Genomic DNA, 19487 nt, shown 5'->3' on the forward strand with positions numbered 1-19487 from the left:
CCGTTCGGAGTCGGCATAAAACATGTAGGTCCCGTCCGGCCAATTTGTAGAGAAAATCAAGAGGAGCGCGACGCAAATTGGAAGAGAAGCTTGGCCTTAGATCTCTTCGGAGGTTATCGCGCCTTACATTTATTTTATTTTTTAAGAGGCTGCTTGCACAGATCTCCCAGAGAGGCACATGAATTTACATTTATTGATGTTCAGCGGCATTGAATTCGCGCTGCACCAAGCAACTAAGCAGCTTAGACCGAGGTGACTGCCCTGTGGGACGCCAGAGGGAACATTAATGACATCTGAAAGAGTATTATTAAAAATTACTTGTTGCGTTCTACCGCAGAGATAGGAAGATATCTACTGGGTGAGACCAGGTTGGAAGCCAAGTCGATCCAGCTTGTGGATAAGCAAGGAGTGGGAAACTTTGTCAAATGCTTTACTAAAATCAGTGTAAATAACATCGATGTGAAGCTTTTCTCTAAATCCATTAGAAACATGAGTTGTGAATTCAAGTAGGTTGGTAATGGAAGATTTGCCTTTACAGAATCCATGTTGGGAGTCTGCAATCAATGTAGAAATGGAAAATGTTAGCTGATTGGTAACAATGGCTTCAACTACCTTTGGGATGGCAGACAATTTTGCAATTCCTCGATAAATTTCTACACATGACCTAATGCCGTTTTTGTGTAGTGGTATTACAAAAGATTCCTTCCAAGCAGCAGGAAAAACACTATGTTTTAGGGACATGTTGAATAAATCAGTTAGGGGCTGATAAATATGTTCAGCGCATTTTTTGAGAAAACATGTGGGAATTAGGTCAGGACCGTATTTCTAAGATTCCTTCAAAGACGTTAAATATGTAGAAACCTCTTCTGGAGATATTGCTGGAATATTAATTGCATACGGGTATTCAGTAGACAAAGAAATTAATTCAGCGGAATAGTTAGATTTGAAAAATTGTACAAAGAAGTTAGCAATATCTTGATCGTCGCTAGAGAAATCATCACGGTATTTCATACCAGAAGGAAACCCTTTAACCCTACGTTTAGAGTTTACAAAATCGTAGAAAGCTTTCGGATTGCAAGTTATTTTCTTTTTCCTCGCACAGAGATCCCACTCAGCATTTAGGTGATAAAATTTTACTTTTGATTGAAGATCTTATTTTTTCGCATACACACATTTTTTCATTCATGAAGTTCAGAAAAAATATATTAAAATTTTATTCTTCAAGACAAGAAATAATGTATATACTGCTCCTAACAAAAGATACCCCAACCATTTCTCCACCTTCGGCTTCCCAGAAAATAAAAATCCAACCATTAGACAGCACAAAGGTTGTGAACTATTTGAACCCCAGGTAAGTGAAACTCTCTTGACATATGTACCTGGATATGGCTTCAACATCCCGTGCCATATCGTATTTTAAGATGTTGACGATCATATCTGATGCTGGATGTTGTAGTTGGTCTAGTTTGTTTGCGAATTGCCTATGGTTCAAATAGCTCACTTCCGCATGCTTTCTTCCCCTGATGAAATAAGATTAGCATGTAGTATCTTATTTTGTATGAGATATGAAGAATAAATGCATGATAATCGCATTCAAAAATGATTCAAAAATCTCAAGCAAAATGATTGAAATATGTTCACGAATATGATCAGAAAATGACTATGAACAGCATTCAAATATTACTCTAAAACAATTAAAGCCCAATTTTACAATGATATCAGATATGAACAAAAATCGTTTCGAAATATGAATCATAAATGATTATTCAAGAATAATCACATTTATGGTACATTTTTCTCCCGACGATACGTTAATTTTCGAACAGAAAATGCTTTTAAATTTGAACGTTTTTAATCATCTTGGGGTATGATATTTCAATATTTTTTGATCAAAATTTTCAAAAAATGCTGGCTGGGATAGGTATTGTAACACTTTTTATTTAATTAAAAAAAAAAAATTATGACGCAATATAGAGCATGGTATAAATATTACAAGGTAAAACCATTTACTCTTCTTGGCGGCCATAATGGTTTTTTAATTTTTTAAAAAATTTTAAAATCACCCTCTTAAACTTTGTGGAAATGTCAAGCCAAAGTAAACACAAAAAAATTGTTGATTTGACATTTTCATTTTTGTTTTATGCCAAAAAAAAAAAAAAATGAGTATGAAATAAGTGAAAAAAAAAATATATTTCGAAAAGTTTTGAAATCGGTTTTTATGTACATATATGGCAAAAAAATTAGTTACCAGTATAATGAATGCCTCAACACGTGCTATTTTTGCAAAGGGACAAAAGAAAAGGCCTTGCTTCTTAGCCTCTTCTAATTAAGAAGCGAATGTTGGAGACCACGCCTATTGATTTTTCATTCATCCTTCTCCACGTGGTTGATACGTCTTTAATCCTTAAATATGCTGAAACTTTACTTTATAAGGGATCATCAGTCCCAAGTGTCCTCGCTACTGCGGAAAAAAAATGATCTTGTAGATATTCTTTGGTTTATTTTGGTCCTTTTCCTAGCGTTTGGAACATACATTTTTTAATTGGCGCTTAACCGTTTAGGAGATGCTGGTCGTTGCGTAACAAGTCACTCCAGCTAATCCTGTTTCGCGATAACTGACGCAAACAGGGGTCGCCAAGTGGAGATGTTCCCATAACTTGCCCACGCCAGCAAAAACGCTGTAGCTCGTCACAGCTTAGCTAAACATCATCGCCCAGTTGGAGTATGATAGTTCGTGGAGGCTGAATTTACCGGCTGAACGGTCAAAGTCTGCCGCCATGGTGTAGAGCTAGTGTGTTGGCCTATCCATCAAAAATATTTAAGAAAATTTGTGTAAATGGTATTGATTGTCCCTCGGCATTACCTTGGCACCAAAAATTCGCCCGAATTAGCAGATACATTTTTGGGTCGGCACAAAACATGTATTTAGGTGAGCCAGTTCGTAGAAAAACGAATACACGATAAGTAGTCTTCGAATTGGATGGACAGCTTGATCTCTTCAGATATATATCACACCAAATTGTTATTAATAGTAGATATGTATCTCTTCCGTACACTTTGGCGGTAAGTCGGGTTTTTCTTCTCGTCGCGCAGACTCTGATACATTTCTAAACAATTTGTTGAAGAAAATTCCTCAGTAGAGGATCGTGGCCTGATGTGGTTGATACGACTGCGTGAAACTGGTAATACGCGTCTAAAAATACCGAGAGAGGTGTCAAAAGACTCGTATTGACCTCAACAACAATAATCCGAATGCGGAAAATAAAATTTTTAGATCGTTCAAAAGACATTAACGAAAAACCGAAAAATTACCCCGGAGTGTTCCGACACCGAGCGTGGGATCCATAGTATTTTTGCTCAGAACCCCTTTCCGCATTGGCGTCCTTTCGCCGCGCTTATAAAAAATTACCTTGGCTGGGTTCAACACTGGTTTGGAGACCAAAACTATATCCGCGGAAAACACTTATGTTCTCAATTTTTTTTGTGGTTCACCACAAAATCATCAAAATTACAACAACCACATGAAAATCTTCAATATTTCTTTTGCAAATATCTCTTGACAGACCCAAAATTGAAAATTTTCAAAATTTCTTTTGCAAATATCTCTTGACAGACCCAAAATTGTTTACCTCCACTTTCGGATTTGCGATCCTGGATCCAAAACGTATCTTTTGATACCCCTCTTGAAATTTTTGGACGTGTATTAAGAGTGTCATGCTGTCGTATAGAATTACCAAATATATTACAGTTTGTTATATTTTTGTTATGAAAACAACACCAAAATAAAAAAATAAAAAAGTTGAGAGCAGTAAGAATTTAAAAATTTTTTTAAACGTCATTTCGGTTCTCACCGGTTTTACCTTGTAATATTTATACCATGATTAAACTTAGCCTTCGCGAATTCGAATCTAAAACTAGAGTCGTTTTCTGTGGTAGTGCAACTCCAAGAACCCTCTTCCAATTCGTAAACTCTTTCCAGCGACGGGTGGTAAGGGTCCTGAGGTACAGTAAGAGGTTCACCCCTCCTAAGAATGGATTTTGATGTATCATCAACAAATACCAAATCAAGTACCCTCCCGAACATGTTTGGAACTATATTTATCTGTCTTAGGCAAAGTTTAGTTATATAGGCTAAAAAGTCGATGCTGGATAATTTTGAAGAAACCGGCACAATACCATGGTCGGATGTGGTCCATGATACGTGTGGAAGATTAAAGTCACTCAATACAATTATCGAGTCAATAGGCACAACATTGAATTGATATTTTTCAGTAACGAAATATGATTCATATACACCGAGGGCTCTGAAGATGGTGGGATATAGCAAATCGCTGGTAGTAGGTAAAACCTACTACCATCTGGATTCTGCACTTAAATTCCGTAGCTTCTATAACAGGTAAATTAACCTCAGCGGAAGGTATAGAGAATGTACCGCGAGCAAAAAAGGAAGCATGTATATGGGAAGTCTGGCTATTTATTTAAAGATAAGGAGTTAAGTACGAAACTGAAGATATGTAATCTCGTTATTTTTTGTCATTCACTCACACGACTTGAGAAGGAGTAAACTCTAGCGTACAGGAACAAGTGTGACATGTGAAAATTTAATTCTTGTAACACACCACGGGGTATGCAAAGTTTGGTTTCAAGTGCGCCGGACCTTCCTTGCTTGCTTTATTGCTGTTGATTTAATGTTATATAGTAAATTTATCTTACTTTATCAGTCATTGATAAGCGTAAGCAACTAATAATGTACCTAAAACCAAAACTGATAATAAGAGAAACATATACAAAATATTTGCATTTAATCAATAGTAATCAATGTGGAAATAATTTCAAGTTATCGGTTAAATTCAGTTGCTTGGTTTTTAAATAGCGCGTCGGCAGTCATCCGGTTAACTTGACTAAAGTAATACTTACAGAGTAAATATATATATATATATTTATATCCACTCTTACTGAAACATCGTGATAGAAACATATAAAATAATTGAAGAACAAAAAAAAAACGTATAAATTCACATTTTTAAATCGAATTTGAAAAGAATTGACTTGGAAAATGTTGCAAACCGACGCCGTTCGAAATTTACAATTCGATAGTGAAATTCGCACTGCACAGCTAAGAAATGTTGATCCAAGAGGTACAAAAAATATATATGCATATATATTGTTTTAAATATGTGGATAGTTTTGGTCTGGCGTATCACAAAGAATGATTTAGCCCACGTTTACACATGCACAAATCTACAAAAATCCTACATAGATAACCTACGCGTTAATATATGTTCCATCCCTAGACTATTATTATCTGTAAAATGTTCACGTTTCTCTCTCTAAAACTCCAATCAATGTATTTTTTGTGTTAAAGTTTGTGCTGTGGTGGAAGTGTTCTACCAGAATTTTGTTACTTCCGCTGCTTTCCACTGAAGTTCGCGCATGCAACATCTTATGTTGCAACGTCTCGAACTCATAGTCACGTTATATATAGAAATAAAAGACGAAAGTTTGAGCGGCCTGGTTGCAGGATTAATCTCTAATTATCTTGCACCGATTTTTAAACTACTTCTGGAACTACAAAATAAAAGAGGAACGTCAAAAAGAAAAATAAGTAAGCATAATTGCCAAGAAATCGGACATGCATATGTTAAACTGTAGATAATTTTGTGGATCTATTCTAAATTAGTGCAAGTGGAAACATGGCATTAACGTAGTTGGAGTTTGAACCGTAGCTTAAGTTGAATAGAGGTAAACCCTGCATCTTAAGCACAGTAAACCTTACAGTAAATAATTAGCTTGGACCCCTTTAACTAATATGAACAAAAAAATTTTATTTAACGGGCAAAGTAACAACATTAAGGCCCGGTTTTCAGTACAAGTTCAACGCAGTTTGTCAGTTAAACTACGCTTAAACTTATTCTGCACTTTTTCAGTCTATTTTAACTGAAGTTTAAACTGAGCTTAAGCGGCGGATCTGACAGGGTTAAACTCTACACGCATTTGGGCTTAAGTGCCACTATATCTCATGTTGATAACAAGGCAAAAGTTGTTTCGAAACAGGAATCATAACGTTCTGCCAATATAAAGCAAAAACCGCTATTATATATATATATATGTATAAAACACCTTTTTTTTTTTTAATTCATAACTTATTTTGAGTTTGACACCGTTTTTATTTTTTCAAAAATTGACCGTTTGGGATCTTTTTTTTTTTTAAATTTGTTTTTAAATGTACTTTTCGGAAAAAATACAAGAAAAATGTTTAAAGTTTTTTTTTTCAATTAAATAAAAAAAAAAAAAAATTATCGGCCCACTCCGGGATTAGTGGCGATGATTGCAGAATTGATTGAAGTTTTTTATGAGAAAAAAAAAATGGCGAAATTCGAAAAATCTGGAAAAACTGGAAAATTACAAAAAAAAAAACTTTAAACATTTTTTTGTATTTTTTCCGAAAAGTACATTTAAAAACAAATTAAAAAAAAAGATCCCAAACAGTCAATCTTTGAAAAAGTTATAGCATTTTGAAAACAAAAACGGTGTTTTTTTTTAAAATTCATAACTTTTTTTGAGTTGGATGAAAAAATTTGAAAAAATTCTGAAAAACGTCTTTCGTAAGCTAGAAAAAGAAGACGGGACCCACATGTTTTATGCCGACTCCGAACGGCATCTGCAAGGCAGATGAGTTTTCACTGAGAGCTTTTCATGGCAGAAATACACCCGGAGCGCTTGCCAAACAATGCTGAGGGGCGACCCCGCTTAGAAAATTTTCTTCTAATAGTAAACCTTATTTCTAAAATTTTGATGTTGATTTGCCCGGGGTGTGAACCCAGGGCATACGGTGTGGTAGGCGGAGCACGCTACCATCACACCACGGTGGCCGCCACGCTATTACTTAAGTTAAAAAAAAATATAGTTCCCAACTTGTATTTATGTGTGGTTCTCTCACTGGACTCAAATGTAAGATTACAATACTACAGTATTTTCAAGAAAATAAAATATGTATAACTTATTTTTAATTAATAGCGCTTCTTTCTGCTATCAGCCAGGTGTTTATTTCTCACAATAAACAGCTGTTGGCTTTGGTGGCACAACCTCGAGAAAGATTTTTTTTTCAACCTACCTCAACTCGATATGAAAAGTAGGATATAAACTGGAGAAATGTATTGGATATGCATTTGAAAGCTGTGCATTTCACAAAATCTCTCAAAATGACGTTCGAGGTCAACTCGAGAATTATACATTTTACAAAATGTCTCAAAGGTTGGATAGTGATTGGAGAATGAAGTTGGATAACAACTTGATAACTATCTGGTTTAAAAATAATTACAGCATGATGTTGGATATCAGGTCTGGAACTAGATATATAAGGCTGGATAAATTTTTATTTCATTTTTGTTGTGTAAACAAAATCCAACTGTTGCCGTATCTACAAATTATCTAGATAACAAAAAAAAAACAGTTGCAGTACAAAAACCATACCCCCAAACGCGGCCTTAAACTGTGACTGAAAAACTGCTCACTTGTTTAACTGGAGTTTAAATTTTACTAGGGTTTAAGCTTAGCTTAACCAACTACTGAAAACCGGGCCTAAACTGTATTCAACTTATGAAATATCCATGAATTCATTGGAATTAAACAAGGCTAATTGTTGTCGGCCGCCGTGGTGTTGTCGTAGAGTGTTCTGCCTATCAAAAGATCCTGGGTTCAAGCCGTCAAAGCTATACCAAAAATTTAGAAACAAGCCATTTTCAATTAGAAAAAAAGTTTCGAAGTCGCTGTAGGTCCGTCCCACCAATTTGTAAGAAAAATTAAAAGGCGCATGACGCAATTGGAAGAGAAGTTCAGCCTAAAATCTCTTCGGAGGTTATCGCGCCTTGCATTTTGTTTTTGTTTTTAATTGTTATCTGCACTGAAATGATATCTTTATTATTGTTATCAGGTTTTTGATGCGGCAAACGTTGTAGAGTGTATATGTTATGGATGACGCATAAAATATTAAAACATTATAAATATAGATAGGCCGAAAAAAATAAGTTCTTAAACACCCAGCAGAAAATTAAGTGAGTTTTAGGAATGTCCCTGGCTATATTTGGCCTTTCAAAAGCATTAACCTTCATGTACTTTTCTCGCAAATAGACAAATTGTGTTTTTATACCCAGCTGAACTTGTACACAGGGTATTATAATTTTGGTTGGATAACGGTTGGATGTACAGGTGGGTATAAAGCAATCGAGATAGATATAGACTTCCATATAATGGGATAATTCAAAATGAATATGTAATGAAATTTGGTAGGTGGATTGGTTTTATGACACAAAATATAAATTCCAAAAAATTTTGGAATATGGGCATGTCACCAACCACATTTGAAGTAGAAAATTTGTAAGTATATAAGCCGTAAATCAAAAGGCGTTGAATATATTACATTGAAATTTGGCAGAGACACTATCCTTGCCAAATTATATAGACCGAGTGAAAATAATCAAAATCGGTTAAAGACCACGCCCACTTTTCCTAAAGGACTGAATCCAGTCCAGATAATAGACAGAACTTTTTATCGTGTTTCATATATAGCCAGAGAATAGGTTATATTACAAAAGTATAATCCTTCTGTTACAAGTGAACTTGTTCTGGCAAATTTTTCTTTTCTGAAGACGTTTACTTGTATTACAAGGCTTGTATATTTCGTGAAACTGGCTATTGGTAGCTAGGTTCTCGTTAGGGTTTTATTAACTCACCTAATTGTTTTCTTCCTTCCCATTTAGTAGATGTTGGACCCATTAGCATTACTGCACAACCCACAAGTAAGTTAAATAACTCGATATGAAAAACTCTAAAAATTCTAACTGCCTAACACTTTCAAACTCAGGTACTCAGGAACGGATACCATTACCCTTACCAATTTCAACGGTGGGAAATAATCTTAGCACAAGTCGCACTTTCAGCATACCAATGACTGGCTATGATTTTCTAACAGAGTTACCATCAGTGCATATTGAGCAAACATTTGAATTAAATGCGGGTAAGTATGCTCTCTTAAAATATTTAACCTCTATTATAAGATTTTTTTTATCTTCACAAACTTTTTGTATCAGCTCTTACTTCCATTTCTTCTGAGAATCGTTACATCGTACGTTCACCGCTGGGTGATGCTATTTATGCGTGCTCAGAAAGCTCAACTTCTAATAATCGTTTACTTTGGGGCTCCTCGCGCCCATTTCAAATGCATTTACTGGATAGAACTCACCAGGAAGCTATGGTATTTCGTAAGCGATTTGCACTTGGTTCCTATTGCTGCCAACCCAATAACATAGAGGTTTGGATACCACCTGGTAATTTATTGGGACGAGTACTACAATCACCTTCGCTCATGACACCGGAGTATTTCATAGAAGACGGAAGCAGCGGGGAGCCAATCTTTTGCATACGTGGTCCAGATAAATCGGGTTTTTGCTGTTTTTGTTTGCCAAAGGAAGCGTTCTTTAGGGTAGGTCTTTAGATTGAATGTTGGTCCGTAGAATGAGTGTCTAATGTAGAGTGTACTCGGAAAGTTTAGTGAGAGGAAGAAGAGATGGAGATAGGTATATGGATAGGAATACTAATAGTGATAGGGATATTAGAAGAAGAAGTCATAATTTGCACTCCACCTTAATAATGTGTACATATCTACTTTTTTAGATTGACTCTGGCGGTGATCTACGTGCCTCAATAGACCACAAATGGTTGGCTAGTAAATCACAGTATACTACAAATATTTACTTTAGTGATGCCAAGCTGTCAGCCAAAGAGCGTGCATTGATTCTGGGAGCGGCATTTTTAATAGTGAGTTAATGATTTTTTGTTTAAAAAATAACATTTTGTACTTACACATTTGCTGGCTAATTTCAGGAGTATGCGTTCTTCCAAAAAAGGTTGTGAGGTAAAATATACAAATAAGCAGTTGTCGATATTTTCAGCAGATATAAATTTATTTCGCCTTTATTAGCCAGGGTCTTCTATTTCGTTAATTTATTTGTATAAGTTAGCGTTAATGCTTTTGTATTATTCAGTATATATACTTTTATATATATTTAATTCTTTTTTTATTTGAATCAAAATTTGTTTTATGAATTTGTTTGTTTATATTGCATACATAAACAATGTTTTATTAAATATAAAATTCTATATATATATATTATAATTATATAAATATGTACATATTTAAGTAGTTAAAAGTTTTTCATTGGCGGTTTTTACAAATTGTACCTGTTTTTTATACACGGCAATTTGTTTTCAACCATTCGCTCTAGAGTTTTTTATTAAGAAATTAGGGGGCTTTTCCCCCTGCTCGCTACGCTCGCCAACCTCCACCCCATCTTCCGATAGCTTCGCTATCTCCAGTGGGGCCCCGACATTTCATTTTTGAACGTGAGAGTGTGACAATGTTCGCATTCTGTTTCTAAATCTCCCATATCCAAATATTCAATCTTTGACTCCGCGAGAGAGTGTGACAATGTTCGCATTCTGTTTCTAAATCTCCCATATCCAAATATTCAATCTTTGACTCCGCATCATAACCCTAATATCAATTTGCTTTTCTTTGCTTTTGCCATACGGTAATTTTCTCGTGTTGATTTACGCTTCTCGGCTTTCCTCTCCTCATATTTTTCTGCACGGTTTTTTCAAAATTTTTGATTTGTTTTTCTTATAGAATTTCACATCGAAATGTAATATTTTCACTTTTTTTAGAAAAAAGTTTTTCTAAACGGGGTTACCCCTGTTGTTGTAGCGATAAGGAGTGTTATCGATGTTGATGGTCCTTTGCCGGATGCATATTCGGTACGTTCGGTATCAAGCTCGACCATCTTGGGAACGATATGTTATGACCAAATGCGATTCAAGGGGTTGTGTAGCGCAACATATAGCTTCTCCAACCCAATTGTCAACCTCACCTCGAGCGGTGAATCCCGTTTCACTAACAGACGAGGCTCGGGCGACCCCAAGCTCCTCATGGAATTTGGGGGTGGGGAGGGAGCGATGGCCTGAAGGTTCAATGTGGCCATATAAATCGTTCCCGAGATGGTCGGGCCAGCACCTTATTGGTGCTGTGTTACCGGAGCGTATCGGATCTGTATCCGACAAAGGACCATCACATCGATAACACTCCACAAAGCCTTCGGGGAGTAACCTAATCGCTACAACAACAACAACCAAATGCGACCTTCTAGGCCATTCCGCCCTCCCACCCGCTAGATGCATGAGGAGCTCGGGGTCGCCCGAGCCTCTGCTGTTAATGAAACAGGATTCGCCACGGATAGGTGAGTTTGAAAATTGGATTGGAGAAGCTACATATATATTGCGCTTGAAAGGGTTGCGCTACACAACCCCTTGAATATATTTTGTATTTTATTCCCCACTTACGACAGGCATACCTACCGCTGATATATTCTAAGCCCGTAACCCACTGGGGCCGGAGTTATCCCTCGGCTGTGGTTTCGCAAGCACTCCGACTGTATCTCTCCTATGAAAAGCATCCCAGTGAAAATTCATCTGCCTTGATATCGTTCGGAATCTGCATAAAATATGTAGATCTCGTTCCCTCAATCTGTAGGGAAAATTAAAATAAGCACGACGCGAATTGAAAGCTCGGTCTAAATCGGGCCAAGGATTTTTTTATTTTATTAAACGTTTTGTGGAGAGATTAACCAAATAGAAGGGGATGATAACGATTTTCCTTTTCGACTTTCCACTTCATCAGTATTTGTTAATCTGATTTCGTCAATTTTCAATACCAATAAAGAGCTGTAAAAGCTGATAAATCCATCCACCAAAATTTCAAAGTAGAACAAAAAAGCTCTACTGCATGACAAGGTAAAGGGGTTGTGTAGCGCAATATATAGCTTCTCCAACCCAATTGTCAACCTCAACTTCGAGCGGCGAATCCCGTTTCACTAACAGACGAGGCTCTGGCGACCCCAAGCTCCTCATGGAACTTGGGGGTGGGGAGGGAGGTATGGCCTGAAGGTTTAATGTGGCCATATAAATCGTTCCCGAGATGGTCGGGCCAGCACCTTAATGGTGCTGTGTTACCGGAGCGTATCGGATCTGTATCCGACAAAGGACCATCACATCGATAACACTCCCCAAAGCCTTCGGGGAGTAACTAATCGCTACAACAACAACAACAACAACAAGGTAAAAATGTATTGAAATTTTATGGAGTTAGCAATTTTTCATTATTTTGTTGGAGTTAGTGATTCTGGACAATAAACACATACCTTTCTTTTCTTATGCAGAAATCATCTCTCATTCCACCATTATAGAAAAATCGATTTAAGTTAAATGCGGAGCTTTTACCGCATCGTCGATGATTTCAGTTTATCCTCAAATTATGGTGTTAAGTATTGTTGGTAAAGCACAAATCACACACAGAAGATTGCGCATTGCGCATGTAAGCAAAAGATCAGCTGTTTTTTATGGACAATTCATACGTCATTTTCCTTTAGCTCTTGCTTTTTCCTCTCTTTCTTTCATTCCCTCAAGCAGTCAGCTCCCTTCAAAAAACGCGAGTACTCTATAAATAATGTAAGGAATACTCCTTTGGGAGTATAGGACTCCTCCAAATCTAATCTGTATTCATACATAAAATGTGGCCCAATTAACATTGCGATGTCCTAGGAGAGGAGTAGGTGATCCCACTCTCGCTTTGTTTGTGAGTATTCCATAGAGTACATACGTGAGAGTACTTTCCAAAGTACTTTCACTGTAGTACTTCATGGAGCACCCACAGAGGATCATATGCCAAAGTACTAAAGAGGAATTGTGTCGGAAAGAATTATCGAAGTGAATTTAATTTAAAATGAAAGTAAATGAAGAGGGCAATACAACTTTTATATTTTATACTACGAATATTCTTATGTTATTTAGCATTTGCGTGAATAAAGAAACTAATATAATACGCATACGCATACGTGAATAAAGAAACTAATATAATATGTCAACATAAAACCAGTGCGCTGTTGCATTTTATCAGAGTTGCCAAAGTAAAATTTTATTATTAGTTATTTGCATGCAATATTTTACTTTACGTGTCGTGATCACTGTCGTTAAAAAACGAGCAATGATCGGCTGATGGTGGTCCGCAAACGCATTTCAAAGGAGTATTGTTAGAGTACTCCAACATGAAGAAAATGGAACACGTAATCCAACAATTTTTGCAGGGCTGTGACGTAGATGCGCAGAACAAAGCAATTTTGAACTCGTGAATGCGCAATCTTCTGTGTGTGATTTGTGTTGGTAAAGTATCGGGAAAAAGTATCGAGCTAAAGCATCGAGTACGAAATACTCGAGTATTTTTTTGAAAAGTATCGATACTACTCACTCAGTACTCGTATCGTTCTATCACTACAAATTATCAAAGGCATCGCTACGATTTGCTGTGATATTTTAGCCGCTGTGACAAAATCAAAGGCTACACGAAGCCCTTAGTGAAATTAAGACTTGGTGAACAATGTTGTATCCATTTTCGATAACTGCACAAGGCGCCCCTGGGAAGAAAATACGTTACGGTTAAACTAAATGTGTCACAATTTCTGCTTTTATTGTTGCTAGTAAAAAAAATCCTGCCTTTGGTTTTGAAGCAATAAAATTATGATTGCAGTTAATTTTTAATTTTTATTTTAAATAATATGTAGTTAATTCAATTAAAAATGTTTACATCACCATTTTCTAAATTTATTTATTGATTTCTTTTGTTAAGTTTTTTACATACAATGTTTTTTCGTGATTACTATATGTTTATCTTAAGATATCTTACTTTCTTAATTTGTTAGTGACTTCTTTAATTTGCTTGTTTACCTACATATTTTACTCTTAGTTTTTACTATATATATATTTTTTTTTGTTTCATTTCGTTAAATTTCAATTTTTGTTGAGGCTAAGCCATTAGACTCACAGCACTGAAAAGAGTACATATTCAATTATATATTTTTTGATTACATATAAAATAATATGTAAGTTACATAGGTGGATTTGCTTAAAACTTAGTTCTAAAAAAAGAAAATTATTTATGGATACTCTATTAGATATTTATACATATGTATGTATGTTCCTAATATCTAATACTAGATTTAGAAATTCAGTGATTTCCTACAAACAAAATATTTTTATCATAACCATATACAAACATACATTCACAAAAATATTCATACACACATAAATACATACATATATTATTTGTTTTTGTTAATTGTATACCTTTTTTTTTGTTAAAATGATAGTGGATAGAGTAGAGAAATTGTATATATTGCATCAATATGTATGCATGTTGAGGATTTTAGGTTTTTTTGTTTAAACATTTTCACTGCAAAATTTTGAATTTTAGATATGATATTTTTTTTTGTAAATTTAGGTGGCTATGAATAGGTGGTTGAGGTGCTTTTATTATTTTTTTCTTTTGATTGCCGGTAAAATGTGCATGTAAATGTTTTATAATTTTGTAAATGATATCTATATATAGAATTTTCGGTGTTTTCTTTAAATAATGAAACGACATTTTGAAGCCCACAGTTTAGGTTGGAATCAGAGTGAAAACAAATTATCTTTGAGAAATTTCAATATTTTTAAATGAAAAAACATCATTCAATTGATCAGTGCATACTTTTAGGCGCCATTCAGCAAAAAAAAAATTACCATAAATTCTTTTCATTTTGCAGGTACAGTTGTGCTCAAATGCACTTTGCTATGTGATATACATATATGTAAATGTTTGTAGGTTTTGAAACAGTCAAGGGCAAAACTTTTGCTATATCAATTTTAGCGGACCTAATTTCTTATTAATTACCTATGAACGATATCGAGAATTTTGAAACATACGAAATATTAATTAAAAACAAATTCAAAAATAGTACCAATTTTGTTATATGTAAAAATTTTAAATTTTAGAATTTCCTAAATTTTTAAAATATAGTGAAATATGCCCATTTAAAAGGAAAGAAAAATTACAAAGAAAGATCCGATTTAAAAATTACTTCGAGAAAAAAAAATATTTTGAAAAAATAAAAACTTTAAGCAATACAAAATTTAATGCACATTTTTAAAAAATCGTTTAGTCAGAAAGAACTTTTGATAAATTTCTAAACCTTAAAACTAAATAAAACACGAAAACCACACTAAAATTAAAAAAAACATGAAAGTTTTGAAAAACATGGGATGTTTTAAGTTTTGTACAGTGATAATTTCAAACTTTGCTTAAAGAGTTAAACTTTTTGGGAAAAACAGTTAAATCTTGCGCTAATTAAAAAAATACCAACAAAAAACACGTAAATAAAAAAAATTAGCACAAAAATTACGGTTTTCGAAACTTTTGGAATGGCTGGCCAAATTTGGGCAAATAAAAAATTTGAAATGCTGGAAACAAAAAATGCCTATTTAAAAAAATTTCTTAATATAAAAAATGCTTGAAAAATCAAATTTCGAGAATTTGAAACATTTTTGAAAATGAAAAAAAAAATTTCAAAATATACATAAAATTTGTAAACCATGAAAAGTTTTGAATTTTAAATCGTGGAACGGAGACAATCAGGGTTCAACTATATGGTTGGCTCATCTGTACCGCAACAAATTATGTCTGTTCAAATTGTCAAAATCTGTGTATTGGTATTAGGCGAATGGAATGAAACGAAAACATAAAACATAGCAGTTTTTATGTATGTAAAAGTTTTTGTAAGAAAATGTTGTCAATGTGTTGGTTTCATTTTGAGTTTGCCATCTCCTTTTGACAATCTCATCAACCATACAATGATAAAAATAAAATCAGCTGAAGAGATGAGCCAACCATATAATTGAGCCATGGGAGACAATATAGAGAAAGAAAATTTAGTGAAAAAAAAATTTGGATAACAATTTTATTGGAAAAAAGTATGACTTCCCCAGTTTAAACATTTAGAAAAGTTAGAAAACGCGACCAACGCCTGCTTAAAAACAAATATTAAAGACTAAAAAATTTAGAAAATAAAATAAAATATTTTTTTAAAAATACGACAAATAAAAAAATATGTACACTTTTGTTAAACGTGAACAATTGCGAACAGTTTTTAATTTACAAGAGTGAAAAGAGTAAGAATAAATAAAATTTACCCACTCAAAAAGTTTACAATTTAAAGAAACCAATTTGATATTTAAATTTTTTGGTTTTATAAATAATTTTTAAATTATAAAGTTAAAGTACGTGATTGAAAAATTACAATTGCGAAAAAAAAATTGGAAAGTTGTGAAAACTTTGAAAGTTTTAAGACATAAAAAGTTGAAAAAAAAAAAAATTATAATTAAAACTTGCAAGGAAAGTTTTTTAAAATACTGAAACAGTATAAATACGGAAAAAATTTGCAAAAATTCAAATTAAGAAGTGTACAAATATTATGAAATATAATGCAGGCGTCTACCAACAATTTTACGCCAAAATTTTGAAAAACAAAAGTTCGAAAAGATTTCAAAGAAGTGCATTTGCCCATGACTGTATGCCTTCTATAAACTTTTATATTTTTTACAAGTATTTACTTGTTTTATTGCGAAGTCAAATAATTTCTAAATTTCATTCTTATTGTAAAATAATGATATCATAAAATGCGAATAAACTGTTATCTAACTGTTGTGTACATGCGATATGTAGTACAGGATATGCGCTGACAGATTGTTGTTGGATTCATTAAAGAATTGGTTTTGAGGTGTTATGATGTAGATATTTTCGTTTGATTTCGCAATGAGCACAACTGCAGCAAGAACTTAAAATAATTACATAAATTTGAACAAAACATAATTTAAAATAAACATAGACATTAATATTTTTTATGCATTAGCTGCGGTATTACAAACTGCGTTTCGGGCATCGCAAAATGTTTTTGCTCCCATTCGTTTGCGCTACTCCATGCGCTCGATGCGCCACTTTCGTCAAACGAATGACTACTCGGCAAAACAGGCGTTGCCAATTGTGTGGTAAGCATTGGATTTAGTGACGCCTGCAGCTTCTCGTGGGACATCTGCGTTTGGGTTGAAAGCAAAATATTTGTTACTCATCCGCTCGGTGGCGTATAAGCATAATGTCAGTTATTTGATGCCTTCGATGATGTCATGGAGGCAGGTGATCCGCCGGCATTCGTAGTGCCGGTGTGTGAGACACGCGCGCGCTTTTCATTTCCATTACCTCCGACACCACAATTCTCACTGGGATTATCACTCTCTTCGCCATTGCTAAAATTGCCTGGCATTCGTCGCTTTAGACTATTATTGAGACCGTTGGCGATTGCTTCATCTTCAGATGTTGAATTCGCACGTCTGGGTGTATTTGCGGCACTATCTTTATCCAGCGACGCGATAGCAGTAGCGGCAGCCATTGTGGCAGCACTAAATATATCCTCAGAGTCACTGTCTTGCGATATAATGGCGCTATTATTTGTATTCGTATTTGTAGATTCCACTGCTACAGTACTAACGCTGCCACTCACACCAGCGCTAATAGCACCACAACCAACCACATTCCCGCTCAAGCTGCCCATGTCAGATGGCGTTGTGTAACTGCCCAACTTATTAGGATCTTTCTCGATCAACTTCTGTGCAAGGTTTTTCAGTGAAATGAGCGAGTTTTCGCAATCACTTGTATCAATCTCTGTGAGACTGATACCGGCGCGTTCGATCTCAGCGTAAGTTCCGAATGGCAGTTTTTGTAGACACTCGAGCTTTTGAACATGTGTTTTGGAACGCAAGTGCTTAGCGAGATGTCCGTGTATGCGAAAGGCAATTTTGCAGTCCGTACATTCGAAGGGGCGTGGATTAGAGGTTGTGGGCACACCAAACGTCGAAGTCATCATTACCTTATTTTTGTGCGCTTCTGCCCGTTCATGTTTTTGCAGATGACCCTGCGTACGAAATGATACTCCACAAGGTTCGCAGCGGAATTTACGCTCCATGTAATGTATGTTCATATGTAGTGATAGTTGGCCTTGAGTTTGAAAGGTTTTGGTACAAACTTTGCATACCGGACGGCCATCAGGTGACATGCGCACACGTGGATAAACTGGTTGTATTTCATTGTTGCCAGATTTTTTGAGGCCGTCCTCTCCTACAACGACTGTGCGGCCATGTGTTGAAAGCACGCCGGTGAAATCAGTCGTACCGGGTTGTGCTACAACCGCAGGCAATTTAGCGTTATGTGGCTCCGTGACTGCTGAGTTTGTTGTGGCTATGGAGTTACTGATACTGCGACTGTGTTTGGACATTTGTGGCGTAGCTGTTTGTTCCTGATCTGATATGTACTCACTATCCTCACCTTCATCCGATGATTTATAAGGTAAATGGGCTATTGGGGGCGCAGCTTGTTTGTTGCCACCAGAGCTCACATTAGAACCGCTCGTACTCGGTTTATTATTGCTGTTTGGCGTTGTAGTCGACGTTAACACTTGGTTCAGATTTTTTACTTCAGACGCTGAGACAGCATTTACTTCTATTGTGGGTAATTCCAAGTCAGTTGTAACATTTTCCTGTGTTACGAAATCATTGGATGCGTGTCGCAATGCCGTTGCATTGCCGTTATTGTCGCTCGCATTTGCAGCGGCGATTGAAGTTTGTACGTCATCGGCATCAACCACTGTATTCGCCACACCTTCCGACACACGTGTGCCACTGCTGCCACTCGGCGTTGTTGTTGTAAAAATGCCAATTGCGCTTACTGATGATGTAGTCAGCGTTGACGTAGTGGCCAGGTTCTGATTGAGCGACTTCACATTGATTGCGCCGGGGCAACTACGATTCATTTGAATTTGCTTGATTTTGTGATATTGGAAGGCTTTATGGTATTGGTAGGCTTGTGAAAGCTCATCGCCGTTTTTGTAGTTCTCAAGCGTCTCCGTTGAACTACGCACTTTATCCGATACGGAAATGAGCGTCTTGAGAAAACCGGATTCGTTGCTACCACCAAAGATAACGTCACGTATTTGCGCTTGGGTTTGTACTGGCGGTCCGGGTAAGGGCACAACTGCGCCAGCACTGTACTCTTCATTAGTAACACATGCTGAGCTCGAGATGACTCTAGTTGCGGCAGAAGATGTTGCATTTGCAGCAACGCGTGGTTTGGTGAGATCAATTGGTGCGCTTTCATAATTAGCTGCAGTTGAGTTCGAGCTGTGTTTCGGTTTGGACTCTTCGGGATTTGAATAGTATTGTTCTTGCTTTTGATAGTCAAAGGGCGGTTTTGGTGAACTAAACGATATTACGCGTTTAATATTGGTAGGATGAGCGCTGTGTAAACTAGCTGGAGCTGTGGTGTTTGTTGAAGCCACAATCGTCTCTGCTGCAAAGGCTATAGTCGGCAGGTCTACACGTTCGTCCTGCTGATATGGATATGATTCACTTCTAGGATGCGGCGAGATGCTTTGTCCAATAGGGGGTGTCATAGAGAGCGAAAGAAGGCAACGTGCCGCTTCATGCTCTTGTAAGCGAGATTTCGATTCATCGGTATCTGT

At 35.8% G+C, this 19487-nt stretch overlaps 2 protein-coding genes and 1 long non-coding RNA gene across 14 annotated transcripts in view; 1 reads left to right on the forward strand and 2 right to left on the reverse strand.

Annotated features, from left to right (window-relative positions):
* Positions 1-4737: 4737 nt before the first annotated feature.
* LOC137246812 (phospholipid scramblase 1) lies at positions 4738-10166 on the forward strand. 5 transcript variants are annotated; one of them, XM_067777819.1, is made up of 7 exons: positions 7301-8054; positions 8131-8208; positions 8763-8798; positions 8864-9016; positions 9090-9481; positions 9673-9816; positions 9883-10164. In XM_067777819.1, exons 4-7 carry the CDS (start codon positions 8947-8949, stop codon positions 9910-9912), a joined length of 636 nt encoding a protein of 211 aa, XP_067633920.1. In that variant the 5' UTR covers positions 7301-8054; positions 8131-8208; positions 8763-8798; positions 8864-8946; the 3' UTR covers positions 9913-10164. The 5 variants fall into 5 exon arrangements, with proteins under 5 accessions (XP_067633917.1, XP_067633918.1, XP_067633921.1 ...); XM_067777816.1 differs by lacking the exons at positions 7301-8054; positions 8131-8208 and adding an exon at positions 4738-5138 and having other exon boundaries at positions 8760-8798; positions 9883-10166; XM_067777817.1 differs by lacking the exons at positions 7301-8054; positions 8131-8208 and adding an exon at positions 4739-5138 and having other exon boundaries at positions 9883-10166.
* Positions 10167-10326: 160 nt separating this feature from the next.
* Positions 10327-12369, reverse strand: LOC137246814 (uncharacterized). Its single transcript, XR_010951707.1, has 3 exons — positions 12252-12369; positions 11410-11832; positions 10327-10677 (listed from the first exon to the last, which is right to left on the reverse strand). It is a non-coding gene; the product is annotated as an uncharacterized lncRNA (long non-coding RNA).
* A 1208-nt stretch (positions 12370-13577) lies between these two features.
* shn (schnurri) overlaps positions 13578-19487 on the reverse strand; it is a 283143-nt gene continuing 277233 nt past the window's right edge. For 7 of the 8 annotated variants that reach the window (XM_067774070.1, XM_067774069.1, XM_067774068.1 and 4 more), the window contains one exon: positions 13579-19483. In XM_067774070.1, coding sequence (XP_067630171.1) covers positions 17073-19483 — 2411 coding nt within the window. In that variant the 3' untranslated portion in view covers positions 13579-17072. Of the gene's footprint in view, positions 19484-19487 lie in introns of all 8 variants that reach the window. The other variant, XM_067774073.1, reaches the window with a different exon arrangement.

The sequence above is a fragment of the Eurosta solidaginis genome, chromosome 3 (assembly GCF_040869045.1).
Source record: "Eurosta solidaginis isolate ZX-2024a chromosome 3, ASM4086904v1, whole genome shotgun sequence".
Lineage (NCBI taxonomy): Eukaryota > Metazoa > Arthropoda > Insecta > Diptera > Tephritidae > Eurosta > Eurosta solidaginis.

What these genes read in the sequence shown, in the direction of transcription:
- LOC137246812 (XM_067777816.1), top strand. Translation starts at nt 5,057, where the DNA reads ATGTTGCAAACCGACGCCGTTCGAAATTTACAATTCGATAGTGAAATT. An exon ending in CATTACTGCACAACCCACAA is followed by an intron (nt 8,799 to 8,863) that starts GTAAGTTAAATA and finishes TTTCAAACTCAG; the next exon opens with GTACTCAGGAACGGATACCA. An exon ending in CAAAGGAAGCGTTCTTTAGG is followed by an intron (nt 9,482 to 9,672) that starts GTAGGTCTTTAG and finishes CTACTTTTTTAG; the next exon opens with ATTGACTCTGGCGGTGATCT.